Genomic DNA, 18878 nt, shown 5'->3' on the forward strand with positions numbered 1-18878 from the left:
AAATTATCTTCATAATCTCTAAAATCTGCACAGCACTGTTTTTACTTTAAAGTGCTAGTCTTACAAAAATGACATCACCCCTGGAAATTATACCTTATAAAACGAGGCATGTTAAATAAATAGTTTACTGTCAATTGTATTTTAATACGAGACCGGGAACAAGTTCTATTTCGCTGGTAAAGTTTGGCTCCGAGTCAACTGTGACACAAATGCGTTCCTGTTAAGTTGTTAATTCAAAGTAAGTGACGTCATATGCACAACACTTGAAAGTCTGCAGTATTTCTGGCTTTGTCTGCTTTGCAAAGTGTAGCACATTTTTCACAATTTTTTTTTTTTATTCCAAAACAAAATTAAAACCAAAGCATACACCTCTTAGGAGGCAATCAGTCAATCAATCAAGGCTGGTCAAGTGTAGCTGATTTAAGAAAGAAGGGGTAAAAGAAAAAAGGGTGGGGATTTCGATTCCTTGTAGCCCAAAGTCGGCAGGACACTTACGGAATGAACGGGTTCGATTTGTACAGACAGGGTGGTAGCTTCAAGCCAACAGGACAGTTTGGTGTCTGCCCCATACATTTTGAAAAAGAGAAATTTGTGAGGCAAATTCATATAGAAGGATTTGAGCAGCATCTGGTACGCGGAGCAGTTCCTACGATCTGGAAACAAAAGTCAGAAGTGGCATCCTAAAGGGCTCACCGCACAGCAGGGCTGTAGTCAAGACCACCTTGGTCGAGTCCAAGACAAGTCCGACACCAGGACTACTCGAGACCGAGTCAAGACAGAGTCCAAAGAGGTTTCGAGTCCAAGTCAAGACGGAGTCCAAAAAGATTCGAGTCCGAGTCCAGGACAGTTAAAACAAGTCGTATGCATTACAGCATCAAGATAATATTGGGTTGTTTGTTAGGAAAAGTGTCACAACACCCATGGTTTTGCCAAGTTTAACCCTTACCTTTGACATGTTATCTAAAGAAAACAAATACATCTGGTGATACCTGGTGTTAGGTGTTGGGTATGAAACCCACCCTTACCTGTAGGAAGAATATTTGTCCCTACACGTTCATTCATGGCCTAAATGTCCTTGAGCAAAGCACCTAACCTCACATTGCTCTGTAACCAATACCCTGTACTTAAATAACTGTAGGCTGTTTTGCATAAAAATGTCAGTTAAGTGTAGTGTAATGTAATGTGTTAGAAACTGTTACAAACACCAAGCCACTACTATTCACTACATGATACTAGAACTGAATATTTGATGAACTACTGCAAATGGCAATAATGCTTCACTCCAGACAAAGTGTGCACAAGAAATGGCCAGTATTAGAAGTGTGTACCCCCTCTGCTTGGTTTATGCCTTCCCTGAAAATATGTTGCATAGCCAAAATACAATACACGATAACTAATCTCTTAAATACTCGTTTGATTTTTTACATGATGAAATACCAGACATATGAGAACGTTGTATCCAAAGTCATATCATTTGTCCTCTATAGCTTGTTAGCTAGCGTTACTAGTAATTCACATGGTAGTAGATAAAGCTAAGCTAGCCCCTCCTACTAGCTGTATGCAGTTAACTTACCGTGATGGATGCTGCCTCTGCAGGTGTCTACTGAAATTCGACATTGTCCCATAGGTCTCTGAAATGGTCGTTTTGCAGAATTTGCAGTCTGCCTTGTGCTTCTTTAAGTCAGTGCTGAGAAATTCCTGGTGATTTATATACGCAAATTTAATTATGGACCCTTTTCACGTGACGTCACGACAAACGCGGCCGCCATTTTGGACATGTACTACCAGTAGTTTACCACAGCCAACATTGAGGAACGGCAGCAAAGAAAGTGTTTATTTTCAGCAAGACTTCCATCATGCCACTATATTGTTGTGCACCTGGATGTAGTAACCATCAACAAACAAGGCAAGGGTTATCATTTTATCAGATCCCTACGGAGAAGATGGATAGCGGCCATTAACAGATTGGCAGCCCTCGGCATACCAGCGCTTGTGTAGTGACCACTTTGTTGGAGGTAAGACAAATAAAATTAGCCAGAAAAGGCATTACATTGCTGTTAACATTCTGTGGTGGCGAGTGTGTAACCAAATAGGCTAAAATAACCCATTGTAACCTCTTTGTTCTTCTGTAGTAGCTATTAGCTAACGACATTAGCTAGCGTTGTGTTCCTTTGCTGTTGGTAGACTGTAGGACAGATCAGAGGCAGTGTCCTACAAACAGCGCTTAATTTGAGGGGGAGCAAGCCGGAGCGCGCTCCGGAACCTCGGGCGTTGGCTCCGGCAGCTATTTACACTGGATCCAGTGATCCGACACCTCTCTTGACTATGTAACAAAAAAAAAAAAAAAAAAAAAAAACGATTGTCTTTAGGCTTGCCATCCTTCCACTTGCGAGTGGTAAGTGATCTGCGCTGGGATCACACACACAGCGGCTCAGTCCCGAATCGTGGCTCGTGCACTTCACTCGCGCACTGTGTGAGCTGCGCAGGGCCGGAGTGCGCACCCTCCAGAGGGCACTCGCTGTTCAGGGCGGAGTGATTTGGAGCGCAGGATGCCTGCGGAGCCAAGCGTATCCGTGTATTGGTGTTGCTGTGTGCACGCGAATCGCTTTTAAAAACGTTAATCTGATGATCCGCTGATACGGTCTAATGTAAACATGGGCTAAGTGTTCAAAACAATAGGAGCATGTATTTGTCTCTTAAATCCAGGCCGTTCCCTGTAATCTCTAACAACGGTTGGAGAAAGTGATGGCAAATAGTGAGTGCACAAGCCATAGAAGGTAAACTGTACCCAGCGCCAGGGCAGTGTGATGGTATGTCTACTTTTAGATTGTGTTAGCTTATCAATGAACACACTCATCACTCGACGAGTTTCACGTCTTTACGACGGATACTTAAATGTGTGTTAGGTATTATTGTTGCAGTCTAAGCAGTCATTGTAGCAGCTAGATGAGCGAGAACCGAAAGGGTCTGTGCCATAAACCGTTATTTCTGTACGGCGTTGCTAATGTGTCGTTACTGTTATTTCTCCCTCTGCTCGCCCTGTAAATGCCCTACGTCGCTGGATAGCGAAGGTGTTTTCTGCATCTCGCTCCTTTTTCTTGTATGTTCTCCGTTTGTCGCCTTCCTCGCATTCAAACCAATTCGAGCCGAAGTCTGCTACATGTCCAAAATGGTGGTCGCGTTTACGAAGGTCACGTGACTGAAAAGGGTCTATACTGGAATTGGCGGACATCTTCGCTTTTCGCTTGTCAGTGTGTGTGGGGGGTGTGTTCGATTAGTGAACATTCAGAGCACGAAGATACTTGTAAACACGGGATTGTGTAAACTACTGTGCAATTAGTTATCACTAGGCTTGGGAAGATTCACCGATGCACATCGGAAAATCAATACGACCTGTTAAGATGCAGTTGCATCGATTTGCAAACGTCACATCGGAAAAAACCGCACATAAACTCGAGATGCATCGTATCTAAACTGTCTGCATCGATAAACCGATTAATATCTTAATTTAATACATATAATGAATAAATTATAACAACAGTTTAGAAAAGGGTCTGGTATTTCTGGGTTTCATCTCTCTCTCTCTCCTACTCAAGTCTCGGCTCAAGTCTCGCGCGAATAGGCGGGTCCAACCTAGCTTTCGAATAGGATAGAGGCGGAAAGTCAGCCAGATAGCGGTTAACATGGAGGAAGACAAAACAGACATTGTTCATTCGGTGGTGGGTTTCAAGTCTAACGTATGGAAAGATTTCGGGTTCTACAAGCGAGGGGGAGAGCTGGACAAGACAACGGCCATATGTAAACTCTGCCGTTCCAGAGAGACCTGTAAGCACTTTATGTTGTACTTCCTGTGTTTCAAAATAAAAGGCACAGCTTTAATGCTTCAAGTGCCATAACTTGAACTACTCTGTATTCCATGGTGCACTTTTCTTCTGCATTGCATCGTATCGAATCGCATCGCACTGGACCGCATTGTATTAGAATTAAATCATACTGTATCGCACCGTATCGCAGCATGCGGGAGAATCGTATCGCATCTTAGCACTGGCAATTTCATTAATCTTGAATGTATCGAATCGTTGGCAGTGTATCGAGATGCGTATCGTATCGCTTTGATTATGAAGATTCCCATCCCTAGTTATCACGCTCCGCTCTAGACATAATAAAGGCGGACTCGGTGTGAACTCGGCCGAGACCAAAGCGAGACCAGTGCCCGAGACCAGTCCGAGTCAAACTACTAGGGAGTCTGAGACAAGTCCAAGACCATCAAAAAACGGTCTTGAGACCGGACTCGAGTACTACAGCCCTGCCGCACAGTAAGCGTCAAGCTTGTGTTCGGCACTTTCGCTTTCAGTGCAGGAGGCGGCAGGAGCAGGTGGCGCCATATGCATTGTGCGCAGCAGCCAGGAATTCATTAGGGTAAACCTCCAAAACTAAGCTGCTCATAAAACTACAACCTTTTCTGGTTCTAACAGTACCAATTAGGACCATGTCGATCCTTTCTATTTTGTGCTACATTAGGTGGTGGGGGAGATCAGCACACAATTACAGTTATTGATTTTTCCTAAAAAAAAAAAAAATCACTGCATCTCTGCAACTGTAAAAGATTTTTACAACTCCACTCCCTCATTCAAGTACTTTTGCAACTCTCACTCCAGACTTGACAAGACAGCCACTGTCAAGTCCACCTCTAGTTTAGTGTGATAACTGCCCAACTCTGAAATCAGATAAGAAAGCTATGCGGTCCGAAATGTAAAAGAAAAGGAAACACGCAAGTCAAATCAGAGCAAGTCGGTGAATACATTTAAAACTAGCTGTTTCAGCAGGTACATATACAGGTTTTATTTATTCATTTGCACCTTTTTATCTCCATTTAATCCAACTTCAAATCCATTGCATTCCTCAGAATGTAATGGATCTGGTGTGCCTAAGGGCCCGGTCCCACATCACTAACTACAACTATAAATAAAATCGATCCCCTGTAGTTTGTGTGGCTGGTGGTCACATCAGACCAATAACGATACCTATAGCCCAGGCCTGAGTTTACCGGTCTCCGTGAGATTGCTTCTGGCGCAATTTTTCCAGACCTGAACCTGAGCTGAACAAACATCTGACCAAATCAGCTAATTGTTGGCATGCGACATTGTCTGAGCACATACTACACACACTGCCACAAATACTATTTGTGGATCATGTTAAAAAAAAGATTTTGCAGCGTGAGGTTTCATGTCTGATGCACTTTCCTACGTACCCACTGCCAAATATTTTTTAAAAATTACCTAAACTAGATGAAACAAACTCGTTGCCTTACTCACCCCCAAGTCAGAGCACTGAGCACCCATTTAAGCATTCACAAAATAATATTTAGCATGGTAACGGTACACTTTTGTGGTGTTGATTGGTTTCTGTTTCGCAGTGGGAACACCCATTGTAAACAGGATAAAGTGCGTCAGCCACAGTTTAGGCTACCTGCTTGTGCGTTAAAGGTTAATTTATTAGCATTCTCAAAGTAAACACAGGCATATGCCTTATGTACACTGTACAGCTGTGTCCATGCCACCGACTGTCCGAGCAGGTCTGTTACATGTGGGAGTGCCAGGAGTGAGATTAGGAGTCCTCGGTGCGCTGTAGGGATTCATGCACACACATTCTCCTTTTTGTTTTTGCCTTCTGCGCAAAACGAGCATCAAAAGCAGCTCTTCCTCATCGTCAGCCATTGTGTGCTGCTGAGTGCACGGGGTGTGCACACAACTGCTACATTTTCCCACGAAAACCAACAACCGATAGTCGGGATTCTAGCTGATGCGACTGCTCCAAACTGGGACTAAATTCAGGTATAATAATAGAGGTATAGTTTATAGTTAGTTATCGGTGCTATGGGGCCAGGGCATAAAACAGCACTCAATATTCCCTACTACAGGTAGTCGTCGACTTACGACCTATGCGACTTATGACCGATCAACTTTACGACCGTCTGGTTATGACTGGCATGCGTTTCCCAGCTGAGCGTACGACAGTTTCCGCCCCAGCTCCCAGCAGCGCCCAGCATCCAGCCTCTCGCCGCGTACAACAGTTTCTGCCCCAGCTCCTGGTTTATGAAACGAGCAAATCCTCCCGCCAGCCCGAGCGCTGCAACAGCTGATGACGTAGACGACCCACAGCCAAGCACCAGTGATGCCAGCGGTCACCAAGTTTTGTATTTTGCCATGTTTCAAACAAATGTTTTCTATTTTTCACACCTGTATTTCATATTTTTTGTTTTGCACATATTAAACGAATTGTACTGTACGCAGTGTAGTATGCGGTGTTTGACTTGAACCAAATAATGAGCCAAGGTAATGAAATAAGAAAAATGTTGATAAAATAAGAATATGATGATTACAATATCATTACACATCACAATATACTTACGTTCATTTAACATAAACCGATCTGGTCGTAAGTCGGCCTACGACCGGTCAGTCATAACCAAACACAGTCGTAAGTCGACGACTACCTGCATAGGCACCTAAAATAAAATGACACTTGTCTACCATCCCCTTGTAGCTTTAGTCATCTTTTTCAAAAAATAAAAATAAAGAATACACCATCGCAGAGAACATCAGTGTCAGCGTGGACAAAAAAGGCGGCAGTGGCGCATATGACGTCACAAATGCAGCACCGCTGACCTATACGTCGCTGCAATCTAACAGCAGACAAGCTTTTACTGATTTTTGGAACAATTCATATGCAAAAAAAATACTTTCAAACCGAGTTATCTATCAGTGAACTTTACAACCTTTTTGAGCACAGCTCACACAGAAAACCCAGGATTTTACGATGTCATTTTCATAAGACTAGCACTTTAAGATTCTCAGCATGGGAATCTTATGTAACTGTATACTCAAACTGTGTTCGGTAAGATAAGACAAGATAAAATAATCCTTAGTTTCAATGCTCTTTATATATTTAACGCCCCCCCCCCCCCACACATACACACGGTTCCATACATCAGTGATTTACAACCCCAATTCCAAAAAAGTTGGGACACTGGGTAAACCGTAAAAACAATGAAGATTTGAAAATCGTAGAAACCCTATATTTTATTGAAAATAGTACAAAGACAACATATCAGATGTTGAAACAGAAATTTTATTGTTTTTTGAAAAATATGCACTCATTTTGAATTTGATGTCCGTAACACGTTTCAGAAAAGTTGGGACAGGGGCAACAAAAGACTGAAAAAGTGTAATGCTAAAATAAAACAAAAACAACTAATTTGATTCACTGGCACAGGTCAGTAACATGATTGAGTATAAAGAGAGCATCCCAGAGAGGTGGAGTTTCTCAGAAGTAAATATGGGGAGGGGTTCACTGCTCTGTGAAAGACTGGGTGGGCAAACAGTGCAACAATTTAAGAATAACATTCCTCAATGTAAAATTGCAAAGAATTTGGGGATCACATCTATGGTACAGAATATGAAAAGACTCAGAGAATCTGGAGAAATCTCTGTACGCAAGAGACAAGGCTGAAAACTGACATTGGATGCCTGTGATCTTCAGGCCCTCAGGTGACACGGCATTAAAAGCAGACACATCTCTGTAGTGGAAATCACTGTATGGGCTCAGGAACACTTCAGAAAACCATCGTCTGTGAAAACAGCTGATTACTGCATCCACAAATGCAAGTTAAAACCAGATATGAATAATACCCAGAAACACCGCCACCTTTTCTGAGCCCGAGCTCTTTTACGGTAGACTGAGGGACAGTGGAAAATTGTCCCGAGGTTTGATGAATCAAAAGTAGAAATTGTTTTTAGAAATCATGGACACCACATCCTCCAAGCTAAAGAGGAGAGGGACCATCTGGCTTGTTATCAGTGCACACTTCAAAAGCCAGCATCTGTGATGGTATGAGTGTGCATTAGTGCACATGACATGGGTAGCTTGTACATCTGGGAAGGCATCATTAATGCTGAAATCCAGACAAAATCTTTCAGAGAAGGCCTTCCTTCTTTCAGCAAGACAATGCCAAACCGTTTTCTGCACATATTAAAACTGCATAACACTGTAGTAAAAGAGTCCAGACCTGTCTCCCATTTCAAACATTTGCCGCATTATGAAACAAAATACGACAAAGGAGACCCCGAACTGTTGAGCAACTGAAATTGTATATCAGGCAAGAATGGGACAGCATTTCTCTTTCAAAACTACAGTAACTGTTCTCAGTTCCCAAACGTGTAGAGTGCTGTTAAAAGTAGAGGTGATGCAACACAGTGGTAAACACGCCCCGTCCCAACTTTTCTGAAATGTGTTGCTGACATCAAATTCAAAATGAGCAGATATTTTTCAAAAAAGAAAAACATCAGTTTCAACATTTGATATGTTGTCTTTGTACTATTTTCAGTGAAATATAGGGTTTCCATGATTTGCAAATTATCGCATTCTGTTTTTATTTACAGTTTACACAGCGTCCCAACTTTTCTGGAATTTGGGGTTGTACAGTATTTCTAAAACATTTCAATCTAGACAGACCAGACACTCCACCTGTATTCATGGCATCGTTATACAAACACGTAAATCTCTCACCAGGTGGTGTCACCAGAACTTGTGACAATCTGGTTGTCATCAAGGAAGCGGCAGCAGGACAGGTAACCTGGAACCACAAGCAATACAAATCAAACATTAGTTTAAAATAAACGGTCTGAAATCTTACTCATGATGAAACAAAAACTGGACTAAACCATGCTCCTTTATCAATGTCCTCAGACAAACCCACAAAGGGTTCTTGGTCAGAGGGTTACTGGGGGATTAGGAGCTAGAAGCAACAGGGTCAGCTGTCCCAAAAACATGGTAGTGATAAATTGTGGCATTGTAGCAGAGAGTACCATTTCAAATGTCACTAATGACTGACGGCCAAAACTGTCAAATGTGCCGATGGCGCCCCAAAAAGCAAACAAGTGTGTACGCGCAAATCATATCCACAACCTGTGTGTCCAGCCAGCTCACGGCTGACGCGCACATTGCCTTCACGAGTCTTCAGGCTGTAGATGGAGCAAATGTTATCCAGGCCTCCGCAGGCCACGTAGTTTCCTGAGGGAGCGTAAGCACATGTCATCACCCAGGATGAGCGCAGTGGGATAGCATGGACCTGAAAACATAATTATTGTACGATGTACTGAGAAGCATCTTGGAACAAACCTTAAATGCTTGATTTTTCAACATGTTACTATTCTTGGGTTACCTTGTTTGTAGTATAACTGTCCCAAATAATGAGTTTACCATCCTGGGATGCACTGACCAGCAGCCTACACGAGGAAAAACAGCATGAAGGTAATTCCAGGCAGCGATATGATCTTTACTACATAAGGCCACACCAATTCGATTAGTTGGTTCTCGGAATCACCGCTTGAACAAAATGCAAAAAATGGGAAAAAAAAATCGAAATCAATATAAGGATATTCGGCAAGCAGAATCGTAAAATCTTTGACAGGTGTGTCGAAATTCAAGAGGGGGAAAACTTTGCACAGTTGTACTCAAGATGCCGTGAGCTCGTTACCCTGCGATGTGCCAACTTGGACAACAACTCCGTGGAGGTGGGTTTGATTTATATATATTTCATTGATTGATGTGAGGGGCGAACAACAAAAAAAAAAATCATTCAAAGTATTTAGCCATCAGAAGTAGCCTATTCCTGGTCAAATCTTTTTTTTTTCCTGTGCATTGTAGATGTTCAACTGACTGTAATTCAATCGTTTATTTAGCCTGTTCACTGGTTTGCCTGTATTGCTTGGTCCATTTCCACTGCTAATTTTACCAAGAGCATTTTTTTTTTTTTAATTTTGCTCGCTTCATATTTTTCCTGAAAAAAAATCCAAGAACCAACTAATTAAATTGTGGCCTAAACGCAGGATATACAACTTCAGTAACTTGAGAGCAGCTCGCATAAATTAGCATATCGACCTTTCTGAAGCATAGCGATTATTTAATGGCAATAACATTTGCTTAGTTTTATCATCTACAAAAATCTTAACCCATGTGAGTGTCAAGTGATGCAGCCCAGTTCTAAATGCATCCATTTAAAAAAAAAAAGTGAAGGGAATTGTCTGAATTTGTTTCATCACAACAAGTGACTACTCGCCATATGTTTTTATACTAAATGTTGGAACGAGCAAAAGAGAAAATATTCAAATCAAATACCAGGTTGCAGGACTAAAGATGCTAGAAGCAAATTAAGCAGAATGTCGTTTAATTGGTGAATGCTGAATTAAGACCAGGACATAATGTGAATTATAACGCACTCAATCTACAATTTAAATCTCTACTTTAAAGGAACAGTCCACCGTACTTCCATAATGAAATATGCTCTTATCTGAATTGAGACGAGCTGCTCCGTACCTCTCCGAGCTTTGCGCGACCTCCCAGTCAGTCAGACGCAGTCAGACGCGCTGTCACTCCTGTTAGCAATGTAGCTAGGCTCAGTATGGCCAATGGTATTTTTTGGGGCTGTAGTTAGATGCGACCAAACTCTTCCGCGTTTTTCCTGTTTACATAGGTTTATATGACCAGTGATATGAAACAAGTTCAGTTACACAAATTGAAACGTGGCGATTTTCTATGCTATGGAAAGTCCGCACTATAATGACAGGCGTACTAACACCTTCTGCGCGCTTCGGCAGCGCATTGATACGGAGCTCAGATATCAATGCGCTGCTGAAGCGCGCAGAAGGTGTTAGTACGCCTGTCATTATAGTGCGGACTTTCCATAGCATAGAAAATCGCCACGTTTCAATTTGTGTAACTGAACTTGTTTCATATCACTGGTCATATAAACCTATGTAAACAGGAAAAACGCGGAAGAGTTTGGTCGCATCTAACTACAGCCCCAAAAAATACCATTGGCCATGCTGAGCCTAGCTACATTGCTAACAGGAGTGACAGCACGTCTGACTGACTGGGAGGTTGCGCAAAGCTTGGAGAGGTACGGAGCAGCCCGTCTCAATTCAGATAAAAGCATATTTCATTATGGAAGTACGGTGGACTGTTCCTTTAATCAGTATCCCCCCCCCCCAATACGTGTGAATTTAATTTTATGTTAAATACATCAGAAAAACACTTCTAAATGCATTAGTAATATTTTCTTTCCTGGTTTTCCTTCAGCCTCTAAATATCACTAAAAACCTTAGACAACCATATAAAATTGTACATACAATTTGTTTTGACTGAACCCTGTACAGACCCATGACTTCCTAGACAAGAGTGCTCTGAGCGCACAATATCCCCCGCTGGCAACTCGGCCATAACTCTGGTAAAACGCGACTGAAATTGCAATGTGTGTATTACCGGCATGCATACAAAGAATCCTGTCAAGTTTCATGAACTTCCTCCAAAAATTGAGAGGGGAGTTGATTTTGGAAGGTGAGTGCCATTTCTGGGACGGACATCGCCACGACAATCCCCCTTTGGGCCTTTCAGCCAGCGGGGGATAAAAATTGAAAGAGGAGTTGATTTCAGAAAGCAAGCACACCTTGACGAAATTGCCAAAGTTTGTTAATAATCAAGGGCATAACTCCGGTAAAATTAACCCAAATTAAATGAAATTTCAATATGCGTATAACTCGTAACACAAAGCCTTTTGCCACGTTTGGTGAAATTCCTCCACAAATCGTTAGAGGAGTCAATTCCAGAAGGAAGACACTCATGAAATTGGCAAAATATAATTGTTAATCAAGGGCTGTAACTCTGGTAAAATGTGACCTGATTTAACAAAATTGTAATATGCACATTACTGACATATAACAAAAAGTCCTGCCAAATTTCATGAAATCCCTCCAAAAATTGACAGAGGAGTTGATTTCAGAAAGTGAGCAAACTTCCTGGGATGGACAAACATCGCTACGACAATCCCCCTTCAGGCCTTTCGGCCAGTACGGGATAATAAAACTAACATACACAAGATTCATTGCAAAAATTGAGTACCTGGAGTCAGAGCCCCAGTGCATAGCATAGATCTTAGCCAGATGTCCCCTCAGTGTCCGCCTCGTGCGCATCTGGATTCTCCCCACAGGGTCAATGTTGGCTGTTATCTGAAAACAAATTCATACTTTCACCTTCTGATGTACACTTAATGAAACTACCAAATAAAAATTAAGATGGATAATAACAGGACAGAATAAAAGGCTCTAAGATGCATCATTTTCCACTGAGTAATAACGTGTTACCTGTGATAGTGTGGCATCTGCGCAGGCTTTCCTTGCATCCTGAACAGAACCATGAAAAATATAAGTGTCAGTGAAGTAAAACTCGGATCTAGTTTTAAAAAGGGACAACTGCAGTTATCCTGTATAACCATCATGATAGAAAAATGTCAAAGGAATTTTTCAATAAAACGTCCCAAGATTCTAATTTGAACCTTTATAAAATAGCTCAATTTACATTCTTTCATTTGAAATACCAGCTGACACTCAAAGAATGTCTCCTACACCCAATGTCAGCGACTAACCGCGGAGACGTAAAATGGTGAACGCTTTCTTTCAAAAGAAGTGCAGGATAATGTGCATTAAAGTAGTGCATTCTTGCATAAATGCAGCATTTTGCTGTGTCAGTCGTGTGAAACAGCAAGCTTCTTTCAGTAAATACAAGACCGCCATTCAAACAGTATTAGGCCAACTATGCAAATTGTTGGTTACCATATGAAAATGTCTCTCCGTTATGCAAAGTCTGCATTCATGACTAACAGGAAGTCAGCTAGGCAACATGACCGAGTACCTGGAATTAACTGCAGTTACAGTTTAATAATAAATAAATTTAAAAAAAAAAAACAACAACCCTACTTTCACTTACCAAACTGCACCAGGCAACTGAAATTCAATCTGTAATTTGAAGGTGACCATTTACACTCAGTGGGCACTTTAGCAGGAACACCTATACACCTCCACATTCAATTATCTAAAAATCAGCCAGCAGTGCAACGTATAAAATCACACAGATGCAGCCGGTTTGAGTGTTTCTATAACAGCAGGTCTCCTGTGAGTTTTATGCACAACAGTCTAGCGTTTACACAGAATGGTGCAATAAAGAAAAAACATCCAGTTAGCAGTGGTTCTGTAGACGGAAAAGACCCTGTTGAGAGAGGTTAATGATGAACGGCCAGGCTGATTTGAGCTGACAGACAGTAACTCCAATAACCACTCCGTACAATCCTGGTAAACAGAAAAGCATCTCCGAATGCATGACACATCGAGTCTTGATATTTAAAGAGACAACAGCAGATCATGTCGGGTTCTACTTCTGTCAGCCGAGAACAGAAACCTGAGGCTGCAATGGACACGTTGCCTGGTCTGATGAATATCGATTTTTTTTTTTTTGCTGAGGCATGCCGATGGTCAAGTCAGAATTGGTGCCAACAGCATGAACCTATGGACCCAACTTGCCTTGTGTCAAAAGTCCAGGCTGGTGTAATAATGCGAGCGATGTTTTCGTGGCACATTTTGGTTCCATTACTACCAACCGCCACAGCCTATTTGAGTATTGTTGTTGACCATGTGCATGCCTTCACGTCCACGATTTACCATCTTAGCCAATTCCAGCATGATAACGCACCATGTCTCAAAGCAAAATTCATCTCAGACTGGTTTCATGAACATGACAATGAGCTCCATGTTCTTCAGTGGCCTTTCCAGTCACCGGATCTGAATCCAGTAGAACACCTCTGGGATGTGGTAGAACAGGAAGTGCACCTGAAATATCTGCGGAAGTTGCATGTAGTCATGTCAACACGAGCCAGAATCTCAAAGGAAGGTTTCCAATATCTTGTGGAATTCATTCCACAAAGAACGGAAGCTATTTTGAGAGCAAAAGGAGGCGCTACCCAGTATTAGTATAGTGTTCCTAATAAAGTACTCAGTGAGTACAGTAGTTCTAAAATTGTATACAAAATGAAAAAATGCAATCTGGAGAATCTGAATTTAAGCATTCCCATTATAATGTTTGTGCCGTAATTATCTGATTAAAAAAAAAAAAAAAGATATGCATTGCATCAATATAAAGAGCTGCATCTGAAGATTTTAAATAAATAAATAACCACACTGATTTACCTGCATGTGATGGATCAGACAAAAATAAGGAAAAGACTTCTTGCTTTCATGAGATTTAGTGTGGGCGGCACGGTGGTGTAGTGTTTAGTGCTGTCGCCTCACAGCAAGAAGGTCCGGGTTCGAGCCCCGTGGCCGGCGAGGGCCTTTCTGTGTGGAGTTTGCATGTTCTCCCAGTGTCCGTGTGGGTTTCCTCCGGGTGCTCCGGTTTCTCCCACAGTCCAAAGACATGCAGGTTAGGTTAACTGGTGACTCTAAATTGACCGTAGGTGTGAATGTGAGTGTGAATGGTTGTCTGTGTCTATGTGTCAGCCCTGTGATGACCTGGCGACTTCTCCAGGGTGTACCCCCCCTTTCGCCCGTAGTCAGCTGGGATAGGCTCCAGCTTGCCTGCGACCCTGTAGAACAGGATAAAGCGGCTACAGATAATGAGATGAGATTTAGTGTTAACTTATTCAACATTAAACATGACTGGGGTAGATCACAAAACGGTTAAATCACGCGAATTACAAAGTCAAGCAACAGCAGTTGAAATAAAATGGTGGGCTTTTTTTTTTTTTAATCATAATTCATGCGCTGATCAGCCTCGTGTTTGGGCTTCTGTGAAACAAACTATCCTTAATGGCCCTTTTCCACTGAATGGTACCAGCTCAGCTCGACTCTCCGGCATTTCTTTTTCCTCTGCAGATATAGTATCCCCTCAATTTAGCCATGTGCCATAGCGACACTCATTCAGTTGGTGTGCATGTGAAATAAATAAATACAATCTCAAATCACGTGCACACACAAGCACCCCACACACACACACACACACACATTATTCCACGAAATCGACTCATACAAGAGCTGTTAGTCGACAAGTGCCGAGTTGGCTACAAGCCATGTATGACTAGATTGAGTGGAATACCTTATTCTATCCACATTCACTGGATTTTGAGAAACGGAGCATTTATTTTTTGTAAATTTGATAAACAGCCACCAAAATTTCCACTTAGGATGTAAAACCAGTGCAATAACAGCAGTTTGTGAGAAGTGTGACTACAATAATTCTTGAAAAAAAAAAAAGTTAATTTTTTTTTTTTTTTTTTTTGGGGGGGGGGGGGACATTTTCTTTTAAATACTTGAGTGATATCTGACTTGATGCGCTCTGCCATTGTTTTTCTCTACCCACATCAGAGCACACGACTGCTCATATCCAGTGAATGTAAATCACGTGTTTAAAAAAAAAAAAAAAAAACCTCACACACACACAGGACCGACCCCCCCCCCAAAAAAACCCAGCTAAAAATTCATTACCCCTTCAAATCTAAAGTTTTTCTTATGTCTGTTAGCTATTAGCTAACAACCCAAGAGATGCTAACTATAAGGAGACCATCAGCATGAGAGATCAGAGCATTGAAGTGCTTTAAGACAACCAACAAATACAGGGTGTTTCAAAAAAAAAAAAATTAGATATTTTGGGATCTCATCTCATCTCTAGCCGCTTTATCCTGTTCTACAGGGTCGCAGGCAAGCTGGAGCCTATCCCAGCTGACTACAGGCGAAAGGCGGGGTACACCCTGGACAAGTTGCCAGGTCATCACAGGGCTGACACAGACACAGACAACCATTCACACTCACATTCACACCTACGCTCAATTTAGAGTCACCAGTTAACCTAACCTGCATGTCTTTGGACTGTGGGGGAAACCGGAGCACCCGGAGGAAACCCACGCGGACACGGGGAGAACATGCAAACTCCGCACAGAAAGGCCCTCGCCGGCCACGGGGCTCGAACCCGGACCTTCTTGCTGTGAGGCGACAGCGCTAACCACTACATCACCGTGCCGCCTATTCTGGGATATTTACATCTCAAATATAATTTTTTGAAACACCCTGTGTATTTAAAAAAAATAAAAACTATATTACCCACAGAAGCTTCAATGCATTCATTTAAAAAAAAAAAAAAAAAAAAGTGTCCACAGGATGCATGACTTTGAACAATATTGGCTGCGTTAACATGTTAAATACATCTGACCGCTGTCTTGAACACAAGAAACGCAACCAAGGTGTGACCACAACACTGTCTGCTGTGGACACTGGCATGTGTTCCAAATGAAGCCATTTCAGGAACTGCATTCCCCATGAAGATCCCTTTGATTCCATACCCCGAGCACTTCGTAGGGAGCAGGAGATACAGCTTAAGGACCCTTGCTATCGGATTGCAATCTTTAGCCTTTTCAGGACGTCCCGTCTCTCACGATGGCACAGTGAGTGAGTGATCAGAGAGAATAATCAGTAGTCCACAGTGTTTCCATGCCACCTTTTGGTATCAGCTTGCTTGGAACTTGGTATCAGCACAACTTTTGCACGATGGACAACCCAAAAAAAACAAGCAGGTTGAGTCTAGTCGAGTTGAGCTGGTACCATGCAATGGAAAAGGGCTATTAAATATTCATGGCAACTGGAACACAGTAAAGCTAGCATCCACTTAAATTAAAAAAAAAAAAAAAAAATTACTTAAAAAAACAACTTACTGAGAATCAGATAACTGTTAAGACCTTAAAATGAACAAAATCCAGAACAAAACTACTTGCACTGCCTAAAAACGTCAGTTTTAATTAGGCTTTTTAAACATTTATGGTCTTCTGTAAAGGGAACTATAAGTTGATAAAACCAACCAATGTTAAAACTGCTGGTATGGGGAGCCAAAACAATTGCACCTGGATCATTTGCAGCTTAACACTGTTTTAGAAAGTTAATTTTTACAAGATATTATAATAAGAAAAATTAATGTTGGCCACTACTACTGAAGTTCCTAGTATGAACACTGGGTGTCACCATGTAACAATGGCTGCTACCTCTCCTCTCCTCTCTCCCTTCCTCAAAATGCAGAGTCAGATTTATTCGAGAGACCAACATTACATTACCAAGTGTCTGGAATTTTTTTTTTTTGGGGGGGTGGTGTTTGTCAGAAACCACGTCAGGTTAATTTGGCAGAATTTAGCTGCTGTAATGAAGGAATATTCTGAAAAGAGCTCATTCAACAAAACTTTCATGTGTAATGGTGCCAAGTGACAGGAAGTTGCATCAACTAAACAGCCTGTCAGCTCAACAAACTCGTTTCCTGCGCTCACGTTAACGGAAATCAGAACTACGTTCAAGCATGCAGCCGATTCTTCTGAACAGCATTTCGTTGCTGTTTGCTGTGAGTCACTAAACAAGTGTGTTCCCGTGCGTGTGTGCAGGAGGTGGTTCTCACTCTGATCTGGTTTTTCAGCTGCTCGGCCTCCTGGCGTAACTGATCCAGTTCACTCATTTTCTTCTTCTAAAGCTCTTCCTCGCTCCTACTGCCGGGACACACACTGATCTGTGACAAAGAAAATTACACAGGAGTTACAAATTAATTGAGAGAGACACCATAAACACAAGATGGCTGAGCAAATTAGGCTTTGGTGCAGAATCTACTAGAGTATAGAAGTGGATTCCGAGAGGAATTTTAACTTTTGCACAAAGCATTGCAGACGTAACCAAGACATAACCCCTCGCCAAGTGTCAGTGTAGTCTTCTGAGACCCCGTTCACATGTAGCCGGGTATCTGCTAAACCGAAGATATTTTTCTACGTTTTGGCCTGTCATCCACATGAAAACACATCAAAAACGAATATTTAAAAAAAAAAAAAAAAAACTCTGGGCAAAGTGAAGATTTTTGAAAACTCCGTGTATGCCTTTTCATGTAGACAGAGATAACCGGAGTTTTGCGTTTTAGAACGTCACAATCTGCGCCAAAAAAATGACAACAAATCTGCCCTGATGTCAAACGTGCGACCTTTGTTTACTGCAGAAGCCAGATTAAGCATGGACAAAGAGTAATGGATCGGAGTAGTGCCTTGAAAGCGTTATTTATTGTGCAGGTGCTATTTACATGTTTAATTTTAGAAGCCCAACTACTGCTCCAAAAACAGGGTCAATATGTCCACATATTTGCTTTGATAAGATTCCCAATCAACGTTTTCTTGCGTCTTTTGAAGTTTATACTCCAAAATTGTGTTTAGAAGCAATTCTGTCTCCGAGTCTGTCCAGACGAACGAGCTTGGCACCATGTTTTATGTTTAGGCGGAAGTGACGCCAACAGAGGGCTATTCTGATGTGATTAGGGGGTAGGATTTGGGGAAATAATGCCATCTACAGGTTTGGAATGCTTATGAATGTGATTGAAAACGCAGATGTTCGGTTATGTGTGGAAGGGATTTTTTTCGAAGACGAGGTGGTGTGGATAAAACATTTTTATAAACAGAGGGGGGGGGAAATGTTCGGTTTTAAAAATACCCGGCTACGTGTGTACATGGCCTGAGACTCCAATTGTAAAATACACACACTGTCATGTTTGAAATGCTGTCTCAATATAACCTTTTCGAAAAATTATGCCAGGCCATTCATTACTGCTAGACTCATTAGAAGTCATCACATTTTTTTATTTTTCCTAAGGGGGCATAACAAGTGCACAAAGAGTTTCATACACGAATCCAACACCAAAATACACTGTCCAGCCCAAATAAATTAAAAAAAGAGTCACATTTCTTTGGACCGCCTCTAACTGATTAGAGCACATGTGTCACGGCATTGTTTCAACAACCTTATGCAAATGTCATAACATTTATTTCCATCCAGAGTCACATGATCATGGATTAAAGCAAAAAAAAATATTTGACTGAAAATTTACGGGGGGGGGGGGGGGGGGGGGGGGGGGGTATGGGTGGATTTCGATTAAATTCTGAGAATGGTTAACTTAGAACTGATAAATTTATCATCAATTAATTAATGGAT

At 41.7% G+C, this 18878-nt stretch overlaps 1 protein-coding gene across 2 annotated transcripts in view; it reads right to left on the reverse strand.

Moving 5' to 3' along the window:
• The window catches only part of gnb1b (guanine nucleotide binding protein (G protein), beta polypeptide 1b), a 77329-nt gene that overhangs the window by 6477 nt on the left and 51974 nt on the right, over positions 1-18878 (reverse strand). For both annotated transcript variants that reach the window (XM_060919304.1, XM_060919303.1), the window contains exons 2-7: positions 17314-17421; positions 12201-12239; positions 11959-12065; positions 9224-9287; positions 8968-9130; positions 8569-8635 (exon numbers count right to left, since the gene is read on the reverse strand). In XM_060919304.1, coding sequence (XP_060775287.1) covers positions 8569-8635; positions 8968-9130; positions 9224-9287; positions 11959-12065; positions 12201-12239; positions 17314-17370 — 497 coding nt within the window. In that variant the 5' untranslated portion in view covers positions 17371-17421. The remainder of the gene's footprint in view (positions 1-8568; positions 8636-8967; positions 9131-9223; positions 9288-11958; positions 12066-12200; positions 12240-17313; positions 17422-18878) is intronic.

This window comes from Neoarius graeffei, chromosome 4, assembly GCF_027579695.1.
Source record: "Neoarius graeffei isolate fNeoGra1 chromosome 4, fNeoGra1.pri, whole genome shotgun sequence".
Lineage (NCBI taxonomy): Eukaryota > Metazoa > Chordata > Actinopteri > Siluriformes > Ariidae > Neoarius > Neoarius graeffei.